Here is a 23014-nt window from a genome sequence, read left to right on the forward strand (position 1 = left end):
GTATGTGTTGTTCTTAAAATATATTATATATATATATATATATGAATGTTGCGCTGAGTTTAATGACCCCGGTGCCCTTGAAAGCTACTCACTGTGTAATGTCGTGGATGTGCAGACGTCAGCTGTGTCATCACCAGTTGACAGATTATAGATGTGTTACTGGTCCGAAACAAAATCATGAGATTATGTTGTTAGTTCTGACAAACACACTGACAAGACAACACATGTTGTGTTATGGACAGACAGGCTGTAGTTAGTGTGTGTGTGTGTGTGTGTGTGTGTGTGTGTGTGTGTGTGTGTGTGTGTGTGTGTGTTTGTGTGCATGTGTGTGTTAAATCCAGTAAGGAGGATGTTACTATGGGAACAGTACCACCTCCACGACACTATATACAGTTTCAGTTCTGATGATCTCTCTCTCTCTCTTTCTCTCTCTTTGTTTACCCTTTCTTGCTCTCTCTCTGTCTTTTTCTTTCTCACTCTCTTTCCTCCTCTCTCTCACTGTTTCTCTTCTTTGCTCTCTTTTTTCCCCTGTCTCTCGATACTTTGACAGGTTAATGCTCAGCTACCGTGTCTGCCTTACACACAGACACACACACACACACACACACACACACACACAACAACATGCACAGGCGCACACACACACAGCCTGAGGTGCTGTGTAACAGGGGATTTCAAGGGGGACAGCAGGATAGACAGTTTAATCTGAGAGAAAAGGAGGGATGGTGAGAAAGCAGGAGGGAGAGGGAGATACAGACAGACAGGGTGAGCGGGAGCCAGGCAGAGGGGGGAAAGGTTATGGTCAGGACACGTCGGTGAGAAACAGAGGAGAAAAAAAATTATGCTTCCTCCACCCGAGAGGGAAAGAGTGACTTGTTTAGTTTCGTGGCAAAACATTTGCTTTTGTGCAGACATTTTATTTGTAAGGGCTCAAAGCATAATTCATAGTTCATCAGTTGCACTGGTGTCATTTTTTCCCCTGGAGACATTCTGTGTGTGTGTGTGTGTGTGTGTGTGTGAAGAAATATACAAAATGCACAGGAAGCACTTTGCTGTTACTTTTGAGCAAAACGACCTCGGAAGAATGACACTTCAGATTTAAAAACATTTAGCTGCTGTCAAGGTAGTGAGTGTAGCGCCACAGATAACCTTTAAGAGCTGTTTTTAAATCCTCTGCTGAAGGCCCCCTGGTGGTAAAGAGCCCTTATGCACCATCCTGCTGTGTGTCACTCTATGATGGATCTGGCCTGGCCCAACTTAAATAAATGTGTGTGCAGAAAGTTGTGTGTAATCCAACAGATGATCTAGAGTGACGGCAAATACCCTTGATGACATAGTTGCCTCGTGTGCGCTTATCCAACTGTTCTGTCTGTTTATATAAGTGTGTAGTTGTGTGCGTCATTTCAGGTGCAGTTGTGTGTGCGTATGCACCAAACACGTTCATCTGCCTGTGCACATGTGGGTGTTTGAGCTTATTCCCAGTTCCCCCCTGGGATAGTACTGATTGACATCTCTATCCATGGTTGTCATGGGGATGATGATGGATGTGTTTGGGTTACCACGGAGACCGCTGTTTAGACGTGCTATCTGCATGCATAATATAGTTATAGCATAAAGAGATGTGGCTGACAAAGAGATAGAGGAAAGGAGACATGCAGAGAACACTTAACTGGATGATTTTTGCGACATGTAGGTGACGTTACATACGTGTTCCGAACATTACGTGTTTTCAGATGGTGAGGCTGATGCGTACCTGCAGATAGAGAGATGATAAATGGGGCAAACAGTTCGAGAGACAGACAGGCAAGTGTTAAAAACTGCACACGTCTTCAGATAAAGATGAAAGAGTCAGTTCTGTGGAATTATAGAATTTTAACTATCCTCCACCTGTAGTGCTGAATTTCAAACACCTTCATCTGCAGACTTATCCAGAAGTTTCACTTTTTACAATGAAAGCGCAAGATCCGAGCCCCCGTGGGTTCAGAGACATGAGATGTGTTGAAATGTAGTTTCCCCAAAAAAAGTTACAAGCTATTCCCGAGGCTATGACGCACTAATAAACAGAGCAGTCTCTCTTCCTTCCTCTTTTAACTTATTTAAAAAAGGGGATTCTAGTTTCGGCTTTTGCCACCTTTACTGTAGATGTTGCAGCGCTGACGTTTACACATGTCACGACTTGACGCTTTTTCCCAAGGAGCAGTGTTTCACAGTTGAAAATTTAAGGAGCACATAAAAGAAGCTTTGAGGGCACAATGAAAATGTATTAAAAAAAAAATCCTTTATAGTGGAAGACAAGGTGACATTTAAAGAAGAAATGGATTTATTTGATTTTTAAAAAAAAAGTTTTTTAATAGTTACTTCTTTAACCTCACAACTTTAACCTGAAACAACTTGTCTGTCTGATGCATTCAAATAACATAGCTGTAGTCTAGGTCATCTAGCTCCTCATTTTATATGAGCATCTGCATCCAAACACTGAAGGTCATGGATCAGAAATATAAATTTCATGAGTGTAAATTACTAATGTGATATGAATGAAACTCGCGTTTAGAAGTTGAAACCCTGATGTGAGGACGGTCCACTGTTTTAGGGCACGGTCACACATACACGAATTTGAAGCGAGAATCGCAGGTTTACAAGTGTCTGAACTTGGTGTCCCTCTGCTACGGCCAAACTATATTTCATATTCATACATCAGCCCATCTTATAATAAGGAAGCTGAAGTTGCCAAAAGCGTCTGCTTAGTCTGCTGACTCTCAGGATGTCACCGGTCCAGCAGCTTTTTATAGCAGGTCGTCTGATTCATTCTGAGCTCAGCCAGCGGTCAACTTGAAATCAAAACATTGGTAGTTGTCAGTCTTTAGTTGGAAATAGAGGCTGAATTGTTTAGTAGCCTATGATATTTTATTTTGAGTTGCTTATGAATGAAATGCTCCTAACAACGCGCCCTTAAATGTACTATTTCATTACTTTAGTTACAAAAGTGCAGTTGCAGTTCTATTACTTTACTTTACCCTAACTAGAGCTTCAACTACTTTGACATGTTGGATTGTCTGAAAGAGCGGACATGGTAATCTCACTGAACGAAAACAGTGGACATGCCTCGCTGCACTGTACTGACATGAATTTAGTCATTCATATTCATTTGCAGGCACTAGCAGTGCACATATATCATAACTAACACGCTACGCTTACATTTACAGAAACACACAGACACACACTCCCTGAGGAGATGCCTGTACATGCATGATTTGCTTGTTTAGACTCGCTTCAGGATAAGCAGTCAGTTAAACTAAGCTTGTTTGCATTCAACAAGCTATTTTAAAACACACATGCATACATAGAATATCAGGTAGTACACACACAAAAATAGGCATTTCCATGCGTGGCACAATAAAAGCAGTGTGACACAGACATAACCATGCAGATGCACATAAACACACATCCTCCACTGGGTGCTGGTGTGGGTATCAGCAGTCAACATGCATGACTGGCTCATTCGCAGCGTAACAGGCAATCAGGTTATTCACCTATGCATGACTCTGAGATCCACACCCTTCATCACACGCACATTATTTGACATACAAATGCAACAATCTGTGTTTATAAAACAAGACACTATCACACATAATCACAGTTACACTCACGGTCACAGCAGTGCCACTGTTTAGTGCGCACCACAAACCAGCAGATTCACTTGATGGTTCAAGTTAATGAAAAGCACATTGCATCTAAAGTAATATTCAAAGATATTCAAACACAATATTCTCGTGTAAGTGTGTGGAATCAGGCTGAAACAATAAGGAAACATTTCCATGAGCATGTACAATGGCTAAGAATATACTCTGATAGTTGTGCCCTTTGTATGTCCACCACCCACTCCAACTGCCTCTCAGGGACTTCACCGACATGAATGAAATTCATTGATCTAAAAATATTTTGCCTCTTCTTAATGAAATATGATGAATCACAACCAAACTTAACATAAAAATGAAAACATAAACATATATCTACATCAACGGCGACTTAAAATGACAGAAAAATGTATTTGATTTGTAATTTGACTTTTTAGTTTGGCCTATGTCCATGCTACGTACATGGAGGTGGCATGACAGAGACATCAAGATACCATGGCTTCACTTGCTATCATGTCGTCCATTTTTACGTACAGTCTAAATGCTTCTTTTTTACCAGCTGTTCTTGATAACATGCAGTAAATTGAACTAATGCATGCCATGCACTGTTAATTATATCGGCATCAAACCCATGTGTTTACACATATGTGTAGCATTATGTTGTTGGTGGTCACACCGGCTACCTTTTATCCACGCCCCTCTGGGAGAGCTTCTGTCATCACCACCTGGGATCTTGTGTAAACGTTACTCGAAGGTTTGAAACAATGTCGTGTTGAACTGAGAAACATGTGACAGTGCTTTTTCACTGAGCTGCAGAACGGTTTGAGAGGGTTTAGTAAGCTGTAAAGCAGTATGTGAAGATTACGGACTGTAAACATGTTTTGCATACTAAGTTTATTTTATTGAGATGGTTTTCTCAGAGTCCAGTTTGAAGGCTTGAAAACTTAAATCTCCTCAGGCGATGCATTTTTAAAACAAAGAAAGACATGTTGCGAATAAGATATTAGAAAACATGTTGTGTTGCATTTGTCCCAGCGGAGCACTTTAGCCTTATGAATAATCCAGACACACACTAACTCACAGACGCTCACCAATGCATGCTACCCACATGCACACATACACATGGCTCACACACAGAATATGAACACATACATATGACCAGGGAGCTCTTGCATTGATCTCCGAGTATTACAACTGACCTTTCCTTGAAGAGTGAGGAGTGATTGTCGGAAGACGGAAATAAAGAAAGAGGAAGGAATGGCCAGTAGAGGGACTAAAGATGTTTTTTTTTTTGCGTTTTGCATTTGAGCCTTTGGCAACGTTGTTCATGCAACAGTCATGTGAGAAAGCACTTTGAATTAGAACTGAACTCGAGGTCAGGAAGCAGGAAGGTAAAGAGTGGGAGGAGAGACAAAACAAAACCTTGGAAAATGATGGAAAATAGGAAAAACAAGGTGCTTTAGGCGGCGACAGAAAGACAATGTCCCGCTCTTTGTTCTTTCTCCTTCGATTAAACATTGAAGAAAGACAGAATGAAACAAAAGCACAAGTAACAAAGAGGTCAAATAAGTGGTTATCAGCTAGATACACATAAACAGCAGATACTAGCTGACAGACCCACAATTACACACATGGCAAATCCAAATGTTGGTGACTCAGTCCACTGTTATAAATCCTTAAATATTGTAAGTTTGCAACCTAAAACCCCGAACACCTCTTTTTTGCATGTTTTTTGTTTTGTGTCTGGACTCCACCACCGAGTGATAAACGCTTGGTACTGAACTTTCTTATGGTTGGACAAGGACGCCACTGAAGCCTTGAGAGAGAGAGAGCACAGAGCTCTGAGGAAAACTATCTTCTTGGCAAAGTAAACTCTGGTTAAACATTCTCAGTTCTCTATCCTTGAAAGACGTTTTCATCATTTTCCAGTTTTTATACAGCTCCTCCCCTCACACACACACACACACACACACACACACACACACACACACACACACACACACACACACACGCACACACACACGCACACAAACGCACACACATATATGTTGCAATGCTCAAATATCTCCATTTCTCTGTGAGATATTATCTGGAATTTGTATCTTTGAACTGTTCTATCCGTTGATCTTTCGTGCTCCCTCCCTGTCTCCATCTGCATCACAATGCAGTCGATCTGCATGCCTCTGCCTCCGTTCCTGGTGTTGCTCTTTATCTATATTCATATTTCTCTATCTCTCCCCTTATCTCGGCCATTGTTCCTGCTAATCCTCTCAGTCGCCGTCTTGATCCATCTCTATCCAATATTCATCCATCTTTCCTCTCATTCCATCTCTTTCTCCCCCCATCTCTCCCCTCTGCACGTCTGTTTTGTCTTCTAATTGCTTTTCCCTTCTTCCAGCCAGTCAGTTCTTCATTAAATCATCTGTCATCATCTCGGTTTGCTCTGTCATCTGTCTTTTCCTCGGCTAACATGTGTCTCTCCCTCTCAGAGAATTTCATGACAGCTGGATGATAGATACCACTTCTTAAATTGTAACTTAATGCATGGGTTTAGATGGGTCTGTCTGGGAAAAGCTCCGCTACTGTTAATGGTGCTGATTGATGGGGATATATGCGAACAATCCAACTTCATCTCTGCAGCTGTTCATTTAATACCAAATTTGAAAATCATTTTGTATTTTTCAATTTCAAAATGTATGGACAGAATTGCAAAAGTAGCTTCTAGTGTCTTAAAACTCAAGATAACAGCAAAGCATAAATCATTTTTTCCAAAATTGAATTACAAAGTGGACATCAGAGAAAACACAGACATCACTTCATCCGTGTGCCTGTCTCTTATTTCATTCTCTTATTTCACTCTCTTTGAGAGGTTTGCAGGTCGGGTTCAATAAGATTTATTCATTCAGCCTTTAAAAATAAGTTTTATAATAATGCTTTAAAAAGCAACACGAAACTATAAATCCAGATAAAAGTAGAGATAACAATCAACACAAGCACCTCTTTGTTTTGTTGATGCTCTTATTCTGTTACTTTCTATTTTCAACAATGAAAGACTAATTGAATGAGAGTCTCGAAGTCATCATAGACGCTGCACCTCTCTCTCTTTGGCCCCTTGTCTTTCCTTTCTATCTCAGTCACTCTTTATCTCCACCAATCACTTCTGTTCCTTGTTCTCCTGTTTCTCCTCTTCCTGTTTTTTATTTACCACAGCAATTTCTCATTCCTGGACACACACACACACACACACAAACACACACACACACACACACACACACACACACACACACACACACACACACACACACACACACACACACCTACACAGCATTCCATTATTAGGACTTTGTATTGACTTCCACTGACTTTAACCAGGACCTCCAAAATGACATGTTGCCTCAGTAAAACCAGACTTTGGCCCCCAAGAGGTTCTGGACTGGACACGTTCAGTGGTTACGATGGACAACATCCTAAAGACTAACAAAAATGAGTGCACACATAGAGAGATTTAGCCTATTGAACATCTACAACAAGTCAACTCCAACTCAAATCAGTTCCTCTTAGATTCCTCACTGTCCTCAGTTTTACAATCTCTATTTTTATATCGACTCTTTATATGGATTCTTCATCCAGATGTAAATGTAAACACCTCCTGTGGCATAACTTGTTACATTTAGTGTTGATTTGCATTTTCATGCCCAGCTATTGATTATGGAAAGTAGTAAAGGTCATCCATACACATCGAGAAAGAGGGATGTGGTTACATGGTGTTACATGTGATCAGCTTGCTGACTTTTTCTCTCTAATATCGACCAGCATCTTTATGTCTATATATGGATTGTGCAGGGCTAAATGTCAACTAGATATAGACTAGCATACAGATCTGCCTTTATGGTTTGTGGTTGATATCTGTCAGAGCCGATTGCTGTTTGCATTTTCAAGTCTCAGACTAAAGACAGCCTGTCGGAAACTATTTGGACTTGGCAATTGTAAGTTTGAACATTTAGAGGGACTGTCATCACTAGAGACGTGGCATTTTGCTATCAAACTCTTTGTGACAGTGGATTATTACTCTGACTAAATTTGGTGACAGTAATATAATAATGCTCTTTTTAGAAAAACATCGCTTTTCACTGTGTCACTTCATTTGATCATTTTAGGTTTCTCTATCTGTGTGTGTCCTCTCTAATACAGCAATTATATTGAACACCGTCAGTATTCACACGCAAGGAAAGTCAAACATATTCTGTGGTGTCATTTTTATATCAGGTATTTTTTCACCAAAGGTCTTTTAGTGTATTCCAGTAAATTCCAGCATATATACTGAATGAATTTGCTAAATCGTGGAATATTTTTAAAGATGGATTTTCCCCTGGCGTCAAGATGCAATGCTGGTCCACCAATGATCAGGGGAACAGCCTGGGGCATGCTATTTATGAGATTTTGCATGCGATGGAGCTTTGTAGATAAAGACATTGCATCATCCAGTTTCAGATACATTATACCCTTTTTATATGTTTTGTAAATGTGGCTAAACCAACTCAGAATAGGTGATTTGACTCCTTTGCCAGTAGGAGTTTGACTTTCCCTTTCCCATGTCATGAGTGTGTGGTCAGTGTTGAATCTTGCACTATGCAAAGAAATAAAAAGACACTTGTACATCCTAAGTTGTAAAAAACACAAACAACACCCGCATGTTGCTGTGTGCATCATAACGTTGCGCCGGAAAAGGTGCAGCATCAATGTCTGGATCACTAAAATAATGAGGATAAGACAAAATGAGCTTGTTTACCTGTGTGTCCTGTTCATGATCAGCGCCAGAGCCGCGTCTTCTGCAGCGTTTTCTGACCCGGGGGTGAATGCAGTTTGTATTCATTCCCGATGCAGACAAAAGATGTTAGTGGGTTTTTGGACCAGTTGGAAAAGGTTGTTGTTGTCTTGTTGACTTTGCCATTATCCTGGTTGGGGAATGAATTGACTGTAGTGTCTTTTGGGAGAGTATGGTTCGTTTAGCTTACTTTTGTACAAACACATTTGTATGTGTGTGTGTGTGTTTTACTGTGTTTGACACATGCCCTCGCAGGCTGCAAAAAAAGGGGGGGGGGCACAAAAGAAGAGCAAAAAGACATGAATCTGGCTGAAGGGAAGAGAGACAAGAGTGTGTTTCATCAGGGCTGTGATGCGTTAAACTCTCAGTATGCAGCTATTTGTTGAAGATGTCAGAGATGACATTTAACAAGCACTGACACCCAGGGTCTCTTTCTCTCTCTCTCTCCCTCTCTCTCCCTCTCCCTCTCTCTGTCTCTACCACACAAAGGTTTAACGGCACATATTCACAACACAGGAGGGAAGACAGGCACAAAATGAGAGATGCACATGAGCAGACACTCAATCAGATGCACCCATGAAATAGGGCTAAACAATATAATTGCATGTTGCAGTCGTTTTTTTTTCAATCTTTTATTTTGATATTGATTTCACGTTAAGATTTTTCAATTCTTTCTCAAAACCTGCTCTTGCATCCAGAAAAAAAAATAAGAGGGCATAGGAGAAATCCAATAGAAGATGTTTGACACATTCACAGAATCAGTGTGAGCATGAGAAGAAGGTCTGAAGCTTTATCTTAACACAAGAAAGGTGGATTTTAGTATGTGCACTGGGTTTTGAGAAAAAGCATTACACAATTTGAACGTAAAATCAATAAGTCCTGTTCTCAAACTGCTTTTGGATAAAAAGCGGTCACACTTTTTGTTGGGGCAAGAGGGCAATACAATGGATGATACCACTTTACAGAGAATAATTAAAATATGTAGAGTGACATTTTTGCTCACTTTATCTGTTGCCAGCCAAATTTCGACTCTCAGGGTTAATCAGGGTTGAAAGGCCACTAAGAATAATAATCATGATTGCGATATATATCTATCAATCAATGCCTTCTCTCTTTATGTCTCCTTCTGGTGAGCTACCATTAAATCACTCTTCTGCCCTAATTGGTCTAAATGTCGGGCTGTTAGTTGACTGGCAGACAGCATCTGTTTTTTGATTCCTGGACAGATGGTGGGAGGATCTGAAGGTCAGCATGGTTACTAGCTATGTGTGTGTGTGTGTGTGTGTGTGTGTGTGTGTCCTAAATGCTATGACTGTTCATTTAAAATATATTGCTGCCAAGCAGATGACAGCAACCAATGTTTTTAACGAGGTGTAAAAGAGTGATAGAAAAATATGATAGCAATATGCGAGGGGGGAAAAGTAATTATGGGAGCGTCAGAGTCATAGGATTGAATTTGAAAATACTAAATCACAGCCACTAAGGCAGCTAAGCAGGTGAGTCATACAACATTTAAAGTGGGTGTTTGTCTGCTTTAAGCACGATATACGACAGTCATCACTTTTATGAGTTTTCAAAGCAAAATGTGGCAGCGGGGCTCCAAAGCTCATAGTTGATACCTGAAAGCCTGAGGGGGAGCAGTCTGTGGTCATGACAAGTCATTGCATCAGCAAACAGTGATCATAAGTTGATGCACACCAGCAGAATATAAACGGGGAGGGAAGTAAACCACACAAAACCGCAGCTGTAGAAGTAACCGCAGAATTACGTCCCAGCAACTATAAGACACAATGGCTCAGTTTGGGTGTGAAGAAAATACAGCCTGTTCATGTGAGAAAATAATGTCATACATCACATCCAGATGGGTTTACATTTGGCAAAATGAAGGATGCCTTTAGCCCACATGTCTGCTGCATGGTCGAATAGCAGCCAAGGAATATGAGGCTGTTTTATAGGAGCAGATGGTGCAAAAACTGTTCTCTGGATGCATCACTTTCCATATACACAACTAAATCAACTCAAAACTAATTTCTTGAACAACAAAGTCAGACATCCTCCGTGGAAGTTTTTAAGCTAGATTACTCTTTCACTTGTGCTTCACTAAACTGCAGCCTGCCCCTGAAGATCTGTCCAAATATTCTGTTCTACTCATCTCAGCAAAGATTTTTGTACAGCCATCTGACGATGTAAAAGTGTTTTGCTGCTCACCAAAATTTTCGTTAGACATCTGTGGACAGCTCACTGTGGCCATGAGTCAGCTGACTGAGTTACTGTAGTGAGTTGGTTCCTCTGCACAAAAGTAGTAGGAAAAAAACCTGTATACAAACCATAATATATATCCAGAACATCAGTAGTGAATATATAAACCTCATGGCACAAAGGAAACGTCAGAAAGGAAATTAGGTGTTTAATCACAGAGAACTCCAACCGACTACTTTGTGACCTTCTTTCCTCAAATAGTGACTCAGGCTTTTATTTTTTCTTAACTGCCAGAGGTAACCGGCCTTTACTTGAGGCAGGCCTGTGTACAAGAAATTTGTTATTTCTAATCCCCTCAGTTTGTTAAGTCTAGTTGGTCATACATTATTAGGATTTTTAAACTGATCCGTGTTTGCCTTGATTTTGACACACACACACACACACACAGGATTGTGCTGGCTATACTTACTGTAAATTGTCCTGAAAGCTAAAATCAAAGGGATTATCTTAGTTTGGCATGAATCTGTCAAATTCTTGTCAACGTAGGTATTGTCTGAGACAAACCAGATGTAGGGACTAGTCTCATTCCAAGACACACTACTAGAATGTTACACTGGGAGGTTGAGGTCTGTGACTGTGTCTACCAAACCTTTAACACTCATACAGCAGACTGCTGTTTACCTCCTGTCTCTTAAAGATGGTTGATGTATTGGTGTGACTACAATAATCTTCTATAACCTTAATCAAGGATTCTTACCCTAGTTTAGTGCTTTTTGTCCTTCAACATAACAAAACTTTGACCACAACACAGTTAGATCAGTCAAACTAAACGTTTGTGCGCTGGTCTGAAGGGGAGTGATAAATGGGGATTTTGACGCCTCTTTCTTCTTTGCATTGCTTGTGAGCCCATCGCTGCTGGACTGCGTCCAGAAGCTAAGTTGGATTCAGTTCACAACGCCACCAATTCCATTACTGGGCTTTGCAGATGTGCTGGCACCGTCTGTAGGATCTGATTCTTATGCATCTAGAACTGTTGCTTAATGCATCCTGGCAAGGCTGCATGGTGACAGTGACATTGAGACCACAAGTGATATTGCGTTTTCTGTACATTGTGGCGACGTGGCACGTAGAGCAGCTGCTGAACACAGTTGATGAATGTCCAGCAACTTAGAACCGGGAAGAAATTGAATTAAAAAAATAAAAGGTTAATCATTTACGGGCACTTTCTGTTCTGCCATTCACAGCAGGTAAACGGTATGAAAGGTACAGATGGAGTGATGAGGGAGAAAGAGGGGTGGCTATATATATTCAGCTTTACAGCATATATGGGGCAAGAGGTTGATGGATGGATGGGTGGATGTAGATAAGAGAGCAGAAGGGATGGATGGATACAGCCTGAAGACAGAGGAGAGGAGAGGATGATGTAGATGGCCCATAATCCTTAGAGGCTGACAGCACACTGGGTCTTTGGTGATTGAAGTGTGTGTGTGTGTGTGTGTGTGTGTGTGTGTGTGTGTGTGTGTGTGTGTGTGTGTGTGTGTGTGTGTGTGTGTGTGTGTGTATGAATCTGATGGTGATAGTGATCTGACAATCAAAGTGACGCAGGAAAGGGATGGAGTTATGGGACAGAAGGAAAGGAAGAGGAGGAAGATACAGCAAGTGGGGAAAAAGGAGATGAGGCCAGAAAAGCCATTAAACATAAAATCAATCAGCCGAAAGAGAGAGAGAGGGAAAGGGAGGGAGGGTGAGGGAGAGAAAGAGAGATGGGGAGTGAAGTGCAGAGAGAGTAAGTAAGATCTTAAAGGAAGACACAGCGAAACGGGATAAAGAAGGAATCCTCAGATGGCTGCGATATTGATGACAGCACAGTGGGGAAGAAGGGATGAATGGATGGGAGAGAGAGAGGCGGGATAAGGAGGCTAAGAACGAGTGATCAAAGCGCCCCAGGCCATGAGGGAGATGGAGCGAGGGAGGTTGGGGAGAGTTAGAGGCAGAGGGAGGATGAGGAAGTGGAGGGGAGGTTAGCCTTAGAAGGGGAGGATGAATGGGGGTAAGAGGAGGAAATGTGAGGGTTTTCTATAAGAAATAATCCGAATGCAGAAAAAGGGAAGAGGTGTAGAGAGCAGGGAACCAGCGGTGAAAAAAGGGAGAGATGGCTCTACGACAACAACTAGAGAGAGAGAGAGAGAGCGAGGGACGAAGAAAAGGGCATCGCTCGCTCAGTGATGTGATAAGAAACGAAGGCAACATGGTCAACACTACCTTTCTCTCCCCCCCCTCCCACACACACACACACACGCACACACACAGAGTCACACTCAAACACACACACATAACACCCTCCTTCACATACACTTTCGCTCAGCTTATGGGTCAGTGCGCTGGGTCATGAGCACGAGTTCAGGTCTGCGAAATAAAAGCAGAGCATAGAGCAGAACAGTGCAGCCCTGATTGCGAAGCCCTCACTCACCTATAGATTTACTCAAGTTGGCCCCCGTGATGGAATCGGATTAGAAACACTGATCTGGGAGAATAAAATACCTTCATGCTCATCCATCTTCTCGACCGTGTGCAATACCTCGGAAAGTACCAAAGATTACAATCTACAGAAGCTGTCAAAGAGGTCAAACAAAGCGACATTTGGTGTCTCAGTATTTTCAGACATTTCAGGGATTCACTTATAAGTGTTTATAGAGATTTGTAACTTTGAGGTCACATTCAGAGACAGATACAGATCAGTGTGAGCTGCACGTCCATCAAAATGCATATTGATTTTAAAACCCTGCCGCCTCCATGTCAGAGCACATGGGACCAAACTAAAAAGTCAAAGCACGTGAAATTTCTAAAACATGCTCTCTGTCATTTTAGGTCGTTTTCATCAAATATTTGGTTTTAATTAGTTATTTGATGATTGGCTGCTGAGACTGATTCGTGATAGGTTGAGCGCATGACTTTGAGAGACCTAAGTACCGCCCCTCCATCCTCAGATCCAACTGAGCAGACTGTGGCTTCAAATTGTGGGATTGGCACGAGATGGCAGCTCTCGTATCCGGGATATTTGGCTTTATTTTCTGGAACGTGGAAGGAAGCAGAGATGTGTCATCCAGCTTTATAATCATGGACAAAAACTAAACTTTACAATCAAGGTTTATTTCAGTAGATTTAAATACATATATAAGCTCTAACTGTGGTTTTTAACACAGCGATTAAGCTCTAACTTAATCAAACCAATGCATGCAGATTCAGGTTCAGCTTTAACTGAACTTACTTTTTATAACCAGATCCCATTGATTTCACTATGAGTCTTTTTCTAACAGTTTAATAATCACTTGAATCAATTTTGTTCCTCATTTTCATACAAAGCTTAGTTCATGCACTGACAGTCACTGAAGTGACCTCAGTGCTCTTTAGTTGTAAGGCACAGATTAAATTAAGTGCTTATTGGATTTAACTCACTGCTTTAACCTGATCAGTCTCATATGTAATGAAATTTCATTCTTCCACTTACTTCGGACGACGTAGGATTCCAAAATGAGAGAATAATTTATTTAGTAAGCTGTAATCTGTGACCTGCTCTTAATAGTGACATGGACCATTGTTGTTTTTATTGTGACATATTCATTTTATACAGCAACCGGGCTCGAGGGGGAAGTGATGGGACGAGGCACGGATGTGAGGGAGATGCTAATACTTAACGCTGTCACACAGATGTCCTCTTGTGATTAATGGAGCTGAACTGAGCCGTAGCCAAAATTAGCACGTGCAACATGGAAAGCTGACGAGTTCCGTGTCATTTCTGGTGCATGCACATTTAACAGGAGGTAATCAGCGCTGGATATAGGTATCTAGACTTCTCACCCCCGCCCCTCTCTGCATGCACGTGACAAATGTCACTTTTTATTAGCGCAGCTGCTCCGGAAGCGCTCTCTGCACAGCTCCGTGTGTCCAGATGACACACAGCAGAATTTGTGAGGATCCTAATTGCATCACGTGTCAGCCGAAATTATCATTTTCATATACTTATGTGACTGTCAGCTTTCCCCCACATCTACAGTAGTGTTACAATCTGCTTATTTTAAAGGTAATTTGGTTTGATTATGTCACAGCATTTGAGAGACAGAGCGTTTAATCACCGAATTAGCTTAATGTTACACCATCATCACCATCCACCGAAGGTCTGCTGTGTTTGAGAGCATCGCTGATGTAATCCCCGAGTTCCTTACCACTTTTTTAATAAGAGCCGTACACCTTGAGGCCTTTCCACCTGTCTGTCATCTGTCAGGGGCACATCAATAAGCTGGAGAGCGGGAAGACGTGTGTGTGTGTGTGTGTGTGTGTGTGTGTGTGTGTGTGTGTGTGTGTGTGTGTGTGTGTGTGTGTGTGTGTGTGTGTGTGTGTGTGTGTGTGTGTGTGTGTGTGTGTGTGTGTGTGTGTGTGAGAGACAGTGCCAGTATCGGTGTTTATGTGTGAGTGTGTGTGCATGCAGGTGCATGTCCACCAGTGTTCGCGGATGTCCTGTTGTCATGAGGTGACAGCTGTCATCCTGCGAGGAGCACCGTCTCCCACAGTGCGGACACACTTACACACACACACACACACACACATGCACAGGATACTGCATCATTGCTCTGCTGCAAATGTGATGGGTTCTCAGTGGGTCTTGGTTCTGGGTGTTGGGTCATTTACACAGATCTTCTTAACTGTCTAGCTGTGGAATAGATGTCTGTCTGGATAAAGGACTGGTCCGTCTGTCTCTGCCTGCCTGCCTGTCTGCCAGCCTGCCTGCCTGCCTGCCTGCCTGTCTGTCTGTCTGTCTGTCTGTCTGTCTGTCTGTCTGTCCATATGAACTTGTCTTATTGAATAAACTGTAAATTTGTGAATCTACTTAATTTCCAATACATCAGCACCTGCAGTTTGGAACAATTCACATGTTACTTCTTCACATTTCAACTTGTTTTGAGCAGCAGCTGGTGTCAACCTACTTTGACAGTTGAACACTGTGTTTTGTTCCTAACTTCTCACTCTGATTTATTGAAACCACTTTGGTCCTTCTAAGAATTTACTTTAAACCAGTTACTTTGCTTTATCACACTCTATCTTTTTTCTGACCTGCTACACTTTGTTCCAACCCTTTGTCCTTTGTTTCAGTCTGAGTCTCTGCTATTTATTTCAGTCTACTTTGTCTCTGTTTTCTATTTATGTTGCCCTAAAAAGCCTCTGTGTATTTCCTGTCTCTACTCAGTGCAACCTGTTCCGTCCAATTTCTAATATATTTTGCTGATGTTTCTATTTATTTCTATTGGTTACCGTCTGTTGCTCCATGTGAGTCTTGGGCCACAGTTATTCTCCGTACCCCTCCTGTGGGTGGAGTCTGGCTTGGTCCCAACCTAATCTCTGTCATCTGTACATGCAGCCCCCCCAAGCCCCCCACCCCTGCGTGGGTGAGCCGGAGGGACGTGCATGTGCACCTGACAGCCCCTGTCTACACTCCTATAAAGGATGTGTCTTTTTCAGCTTATCAGTGAGTGCAGTTTAGGAGAGTGCGCATCTCGTGCTCCTCTGTCTTCTCTAAATACTGATGATATCAACATGATGTGCTGCAGAGTCGTATAAATCACGTGCCTTCCCAAATTGCACTCACTGGTGTGTAGGAAAATGCATGTCTGCTGTAAGAGTGTGTTACATATAGTATTGCCTCTTTTATGTATATCTATAAATTATACAGGTATAATTTATACCGTGTTTACAGTTGGACTTGTACGCTCTCAGAAAAAAAGGTTCAACATGTGTCTTTGATCACTGGGGCGTTGGCAACTTGACTGGGCCCGTTCATCTCCAATAACTTGCCATACAACCAATGTCCCAGTGACAAGGTCCAATGTTGTATGTTTCTTTCTCTGTGAGTGTAACCGTATAAATTATATGTGTATAATTTATGCCGTGTGCACAGCGCAATCCATGTGTCTTTATCTGTTATACAATAATCAGCACCACCACCAATTATGAATGAGACCATAAATCAGATGTGATCAGCAATTAGAGGAAATTAGGCAAATCCACCGTCACATCTGGTCCACATGTTTTGAAACTAAACGATAGGCTGCCACTAAACCAGCCAACTGGCAAACAGCCAAATCCAAAGTCCCTCGGTGGCGATTGGAGGGGACGAGAGCGGGGCCTGTGATTGGAGGAAAGGGAAACGTGCCTTGTTATTGGAGGAGAAGACAGCAGCTCTGAGTGTGACAGGAACTGCAGCCTAACCCCTAAACCCCACCCCTGATTCTAACTGGCTAAAAGAGAACATTCTGCAAAATCTACAGGCTTAACCCCAAAATGACAAGTTTATTTAATTTCATAAAATAATTGTAAAACAACTGTCTTTACAATACCATCTATATTCTTCATATATCTACTTCATAACTGAAGTGTGATGTAAGAGCTCCATATTTCCACAGTATGAAAACCATCCATTTCTAACATCCCAGCCACCAAATAACATTGAGGGTTGAGAGCACAGAGTGTATCAGTAATATACTAAAACTCTGTTCCTTAGAGCAGTCGCCTCATAGAGGGAGAGAGGTGGGGAGTTGGGCTGGCTGACCTGAGATCAACTTGAATGGTTGAGACATGTTAGATCGATTTGAGAATTAGGTCTTAAATGCTAATCTGGTTAATCAGCTGAATTGACACATTTATAAATTTACCCGCCCCCATCTTACGTAGCTGTGAAATTCATCCAAAAGCAAGAAATTGAATTTTAAAAAACAAAGAAAAAAGTCCGCCCCTCGGTCCCTCCTCCTCTCCCTAACCCAGGTTTTCTATTTGTCACTCTGATTTGATTGACAGCTGAGGACACATGTGGGGGCACTGTGAGGGGCGGCAGTGGGGTGGTGACCAGTCCCGGTTACCCCGGCAACTATGGTAACCAGGCCGACTGTACTTGGATCCTATTGGCCGAACCTGGAGACACCATCTCTGTCATCTTTACAGACTTCCAGACAGAGGAGAAGTATGACTACCTGGAAGTGGAGGGATCCGAACCACCAACCATTTGGTGAGTCACTGTTTTCACTGCTATTCTTATTCATTCATATGTGTTTGTCCCAGTTCCATTATGTTGGTGAGAAATGTGGGTTCTAGGGGAATCTATTTATCTGTCAGGTTCATTATTTTAGTTTTTTTTTCAGTGGAGGCATGAGTCACAGTTCAGCTTTAGATTGGTGAAGCATTCAGGAAATATTTCCAGGTGTAAAAGACAATCAGCTCGATGTTGAAAATGAAAAATAGGAACATATCCAACAGCAAGGTGGATACTAAGGTTTAGACCTAGTGGCATTACTGTTGTACACAACAAAGTACAACAGAGTCCCATTGTGCTTTCTGTGGCTCATGGGAGAGTGGTCCCGATCTATACTTTAAAGAAATCCACTAAGGATCGCGGTGACATTTCTGAGATAATGCAGTCACGTTGCCCCTGAATTTATGGTACAATTTAACCACACTAGGAGTACAGTAATAAAAAGTTAAAACGGGTCATAAAAATAAGGTAGAACTCAAGTAAGAACTGGTAATAAAAAGAAAACATTGCTACAGACATAAAGTATGGTTTTTATTTTGCTCTTGAAATATAGCATCTTTTTTTCATAGAGAAAAATAAAATAAATCTTGAAGTAGTGTAGGTGTGTGTATAAGCGTGCATGTATGGGTTCAAAGTATTACTCATAGTGTGTGTTTACAGAGTCACACTTTGGGACTTGTCTTCCTTATGGGGACTTAAAGAGAGTTCTCATTACATGAATCAATAGATTTTAAGGTTTAATTGTTTTCGGTGGAGGAAGGGTCACTGGGACACTAGTGTGTGTGTGTGTGTGTGTGTGTGTGTGTTTGTTCTGTTATTTCCTCTTTGATTTCAGATGGTTCACTCATAATGTTTCATATTTTACTATGGCTACTTAGTGATTGTCCGTAAATTAGGGTATTGATTATCATTTGTTGTTGCTGTAACCCATTTGAATCTAATCATGGTCGGGGATATTAGTGTGTGTGCATGTGTAATTAATTTGGAGGTAGTAATGGAAAGTGTTGGTGTTTCTATGCATGTGCATCCTGCTCACTCATCTGAACTCAAGTGTGTGTGAGCATGTGTGGATGTAAAGGTGTGTGAACGCGTGTCTTTGCGATCACATCTTCAGAAACATGAAAACTGAAGAAGTAGAAAAATGCTCCTCAACAAATTCTAACTTTAACCAGCGTCTCTTGTTGGAGACAATCTGCTGGTCACAGTTTATCATATGCAATTATTCACACCCTCTGGTATTGGCTGCAGGAAACAAATCTGTAACACAGCGAAACCTAGTCATTATTCTAATTTTGAAAAGCTTTTAAAGGTCAAACAATATCATCTACGATAGGTTCATGAGAAAGATCAAAAAAGTCATGATTTTTTTTATTTGATGTTTAACACTGTCTTCAGTTTGAAATCTCATTTTTGACCTTCCTGGCAAATATAAGTATGTTTATGAATATAGCAGTAACCACAAAATATATACAAATGGATCCGGTATAGTAAATTGGTTATTAATAATTGGCTAAATGTTTTCTCCAATGGTTTATTTACTTTTATGTTTATGTATTATAGACATTGCATTTTACACTCAGTTAGACCATATACAATCAAGATTGGACACAAATTCACAATAAGTAAAATATTTTTTTCAATTTTTCAATACACTTGTTCCATTTGTAACAAAGGAAAAGCCATTCAGATAAATCGTGTCAGGCTTTCACATTGAACTGGGGGCTCATAAAAGAAGTTATTGGTGTGAAGAATTGCTTCCTCAGGAGTAATTATGACCAATATATATGGCTCAGATTGTGGCCTTTGGGGGACAATGTGATGGTAATTGGTAGCGTGTGATTTAGTCTGACTGGTGTCTCGGCTCGTGTAAAGTACTGAGAGGTGAGCAGGGACGTTCAGGAGAAAAAAAGCCATCGTGTTGTCAATAACTGAATATGTTGTGCTGACTCAATTTACGGCTCTGTTTGAGATTATTGTCCAATTAGAAAAACATTTCAAATTCAGGAGTTGAAAGGCAATGCAGTGGTAAATGAATAGGTAAATAAATTAGGGGTTTAAGCATTTTAATGGAAAATTCAGAGGAAAACGGGGAACTGCCATTTTTCGCACTGAAAATGGCAGTGCCTGACATGCACACATGCAGAAATGTTTTGTATCTAATTCATTATCTGCAGAAGTAAGCACTTCAAGTTCACAGTTTGTCCCCTTCACTGCAACACACAATTAGAACCCTTTCCCTTAAGAATGCGCTAGACACCTTATTTAAATAAGTGATTCAACATCTGGGAAGAAAACTGTGGATAAGAGTGTCGGCTTCATCAAGTCAGAAAAAGTCACACTATCATAGCAGCGACAAATTTGAGTCAATAGATGTTCCCTCCTCTTTCTCTTGACGCATCCTGACGACAGGGTCTGAGCCCACTGACTCTTTCCTAAATGGTACAGGTGGCAGTGGGTGTTGTAATTTTCTTGAGAATGTCTTCTTGAAATGAACCAGGCCGCCCCAGACCTCACAGTACTGATTTAGCATTGTTTAAATTCCGGGTTTCACCTTCGCCATCCAGCTGCATCCTCTCCTGGCTGCCTGTTTTTTTCAGCTGCTTTACTTGAAAGAATGCGTTATCTCCAGATGGCTCCAGTCAAACGACAGTGATTTTCCTTTTACTCCAGTGACCTCCACCGTCCTCATAGCTCAACCTTATACGGCAATTCTGGGAATAGATTGAATGGGGAATTTGCATAATAAATGTAGTGCAGAGTGAGTTGATGCTGTATGTGAATGTGTGCTGGAAACCATTATGGACATAACATGCATCAGGGTCTCGGGGGAAGTAAAGTAATTCCAAGACCTAAATAATTCAGTCTGTTCTCGGGTCAAAATGATGTTAGTTACTGCTGGATTGGTACAAGTGGAAAGTGATGATAGAATCAGTGTTTGGCCTCTGTATTCATGCATTCACACGGAATGGATTATACACAGTATGTAGATCGGGGGAGGGGGGGGTCGATAGCTGAGGTAATTAATGGCATTTTTGAAATTGGTTCATCATGCAAGACGTACATAGTCTTTCAAATGTAGTTTTCTGCCTGGTGGTCAAACGAATCTTAACACACCATCACTTTAAACTCAGTAACTTGTCAAGAACCTATTGGATCAAGGGAAGTTAATCCTGTTCCCATTTACCAGACCAGTCAGTAAATCGTAATCCTTCAAGCCCTTTCTCCTGTTAGAGGGACTGACTTCAGTGAACAGAAATATTTTCCCCTTTTCACAACTGTGGAAGGAACTGACATTGGTATTGATTTTCTAGTTAGGCTCCCTGCAAAGACTGGAGACCAACCGCTTACTCACATGTGTCTTTGTTTGTATCTGCGAATCGGTAAATGCATCCCTCATTAAGTGTGCACGTGTTTTACATTGGTGTGCTGTCTTGTGTGTGGTCTTTTCTATGTATGTACAGTGGCATCACTTGATATTTGTCTCCTTTGTTGCAGCTGATTTTAATAATGCAAAGGCTGATATTGATGAAAAGTCCCTCTGTAAACAATAGTGTTTCCATACCCTCCTCTGTAAACAACCTTCAGTTATCTGTCTCATCAGATGATCATTATGGGAGGGAGACACATTGAAATGACATTAAAGCAGTTGAGCCTCCTGCATACTAACTACTTTAAGTCACAACTTTACCAAACATAGCTGCAAGGTCAGCAACAAGGGATGTAACTGTAATTGGAGTTTCTGTTCTCCTTTATAGAAGAATTTATGATGACCAAAGATGAATGTGAAGCACATTTTTAGCCTTTGTTGTAAGTTAGGGGTCAATGTGACATTCTGTTCATCTCTGTGACAGACTGAGACCAATATGAATTCTATTAGCACTGTTAGCGCTCCACAGACAGAAAACCAGGCCCAGCTGTTTCTGCTTGAGCTACATGGCTTCCTTTGTAAACTGTGTTTTCCCATGGCATATTTGAGTTAATGTGCATATTTAAAAAAAATCCTGGCAACGGGATGTATACTAAACAAGAGAAGAAAAAAAAGTCTTTCAAACTTGTTCAGCAAAGATTAAAGCGTGACAAACATTTGTAAGGTGTATAGGTTGAGAGGCATCGTCATTCTTTGTTAAAACAATCACACACACTTAATTAGAGCTTTTGGTTTTTATCATTGGTTCAACTTCACTTGCTTTTTCATGATATGAACATTCAGACGCAACTAAAATTTAGTTTCAAAATGGAAGAAGTGGAGGAAGGATAGAAATTTTCATGATTACCTGCAAACTGGGGGAAGCCTCAGAGGATGACTTTGCTAATGAGAGTGTCCCGGAAAAGTCCCTAGAGTCGCAACATCATTTCCAAACAGCACTGTAGTTTATGTAAATGCATGCACAGTGGATCTCTGTTTATCCCTAGAAAAGTACCAATTAACTGTCTTGATAATGTTAAATATTTCTGCAGATGTAAATTAACAGAAAATGGCCTTACATACAATTTTTCAACAAACCACTCACAGAAAATTAGGTTTAAATAAACATGTGACAACTGCTGTTCAACGTAAATGGCTGTTTTAACTATAACAGGATTCAAACCAACTATAATACTATGTTTCAAACCAATTGTTATCAAGTAACATGTGACTTCATTAATGGCATAAACCCATAACCAGTCAAATGGGGGGTAAAGACTAGAGTTGGGGTATGTAACACTTCACAGTCGACTGTGACTGCACTTTCTGACAAATGTAGGATTTTTCTGGTTCAGGGACCATAAAGCGTCCACAATTTACAATTTTGAGCTAATTAAGACGCACATCATTCAATATACTTTGAAAATAGTTCCTTGTTCAAGCACATTAGCTTCAAAAAAGCTTAGAAAATAAAATGCTTTTACAAATCATCTTATTTATTGTTAATATTGTTAGTCAGTAATTGGTTTATTTAAAAAAAAAAAAAAAGAGTACAGAGAGGACTGGGGAACTTCAGGGGCCAATCAGAGTTTTGTTAGGGCCAGTGCCCCCCCTGGCCCAGCTCCTGGATCCACCCCTGCCCCAGAAAAAGTTTCTCAGACAAGCTGTTGTCAAGAAAGTTAAAATACAGAAAGACCGATTCTGTCGTCATTAAGAGGATGACCCTTTTGTTGCAGAACTCTATTTGTGAAAATTGGGTCGTGCTGCCTGATTCCATGGCAATTGCCTCACAACACCAAGTGCTAATACACTAATTGTCATTAGCAATTTGTGAAGAAGCTAATAGCTAAAACGCTAATTTCCACTGGCAA

The 23014-nt window shown here is 41.0% G+C and overlaps 1 protein-coding gene across 1 annotated transcript in view; it reads left to right on the plus strand.

The window, feature by feature from the left end:
- Positions 1–23014, plus strand: part of csmd3b (CUB and Sushi multiple domains 3b) — a 300140-nt gene that overhangs the window by 133027 nt on the left and 144099 nt on the right. Inside the window, exon 5 of the mRNA XM_069516453.1 lies at positions 17506–17713. Within this exon, the coding sequence (XP_069372554.1) occupies positions 17506–17713 (208 nt within the window). The remainder of the gene's footprint in view (positions 1–17505; positions 17714–23014) is intronic.

The sequence above is a fragment of the Paralichthys olivaceus genome, chromosome 20 (genome assembly GCF_024713975.1).
Source record: "Paralichthys olivaceus isolate ysfri-2021 chromosome 20, ASM2471397v2, whole genome shotgun sequence".
Lineage (NCBI taxonomy): Eukaryota > Metazoa > Chordata > Actinopteri > Pleuronectiformes > Paralichthyidae > Paralichthys > Paralichthys olivaceus.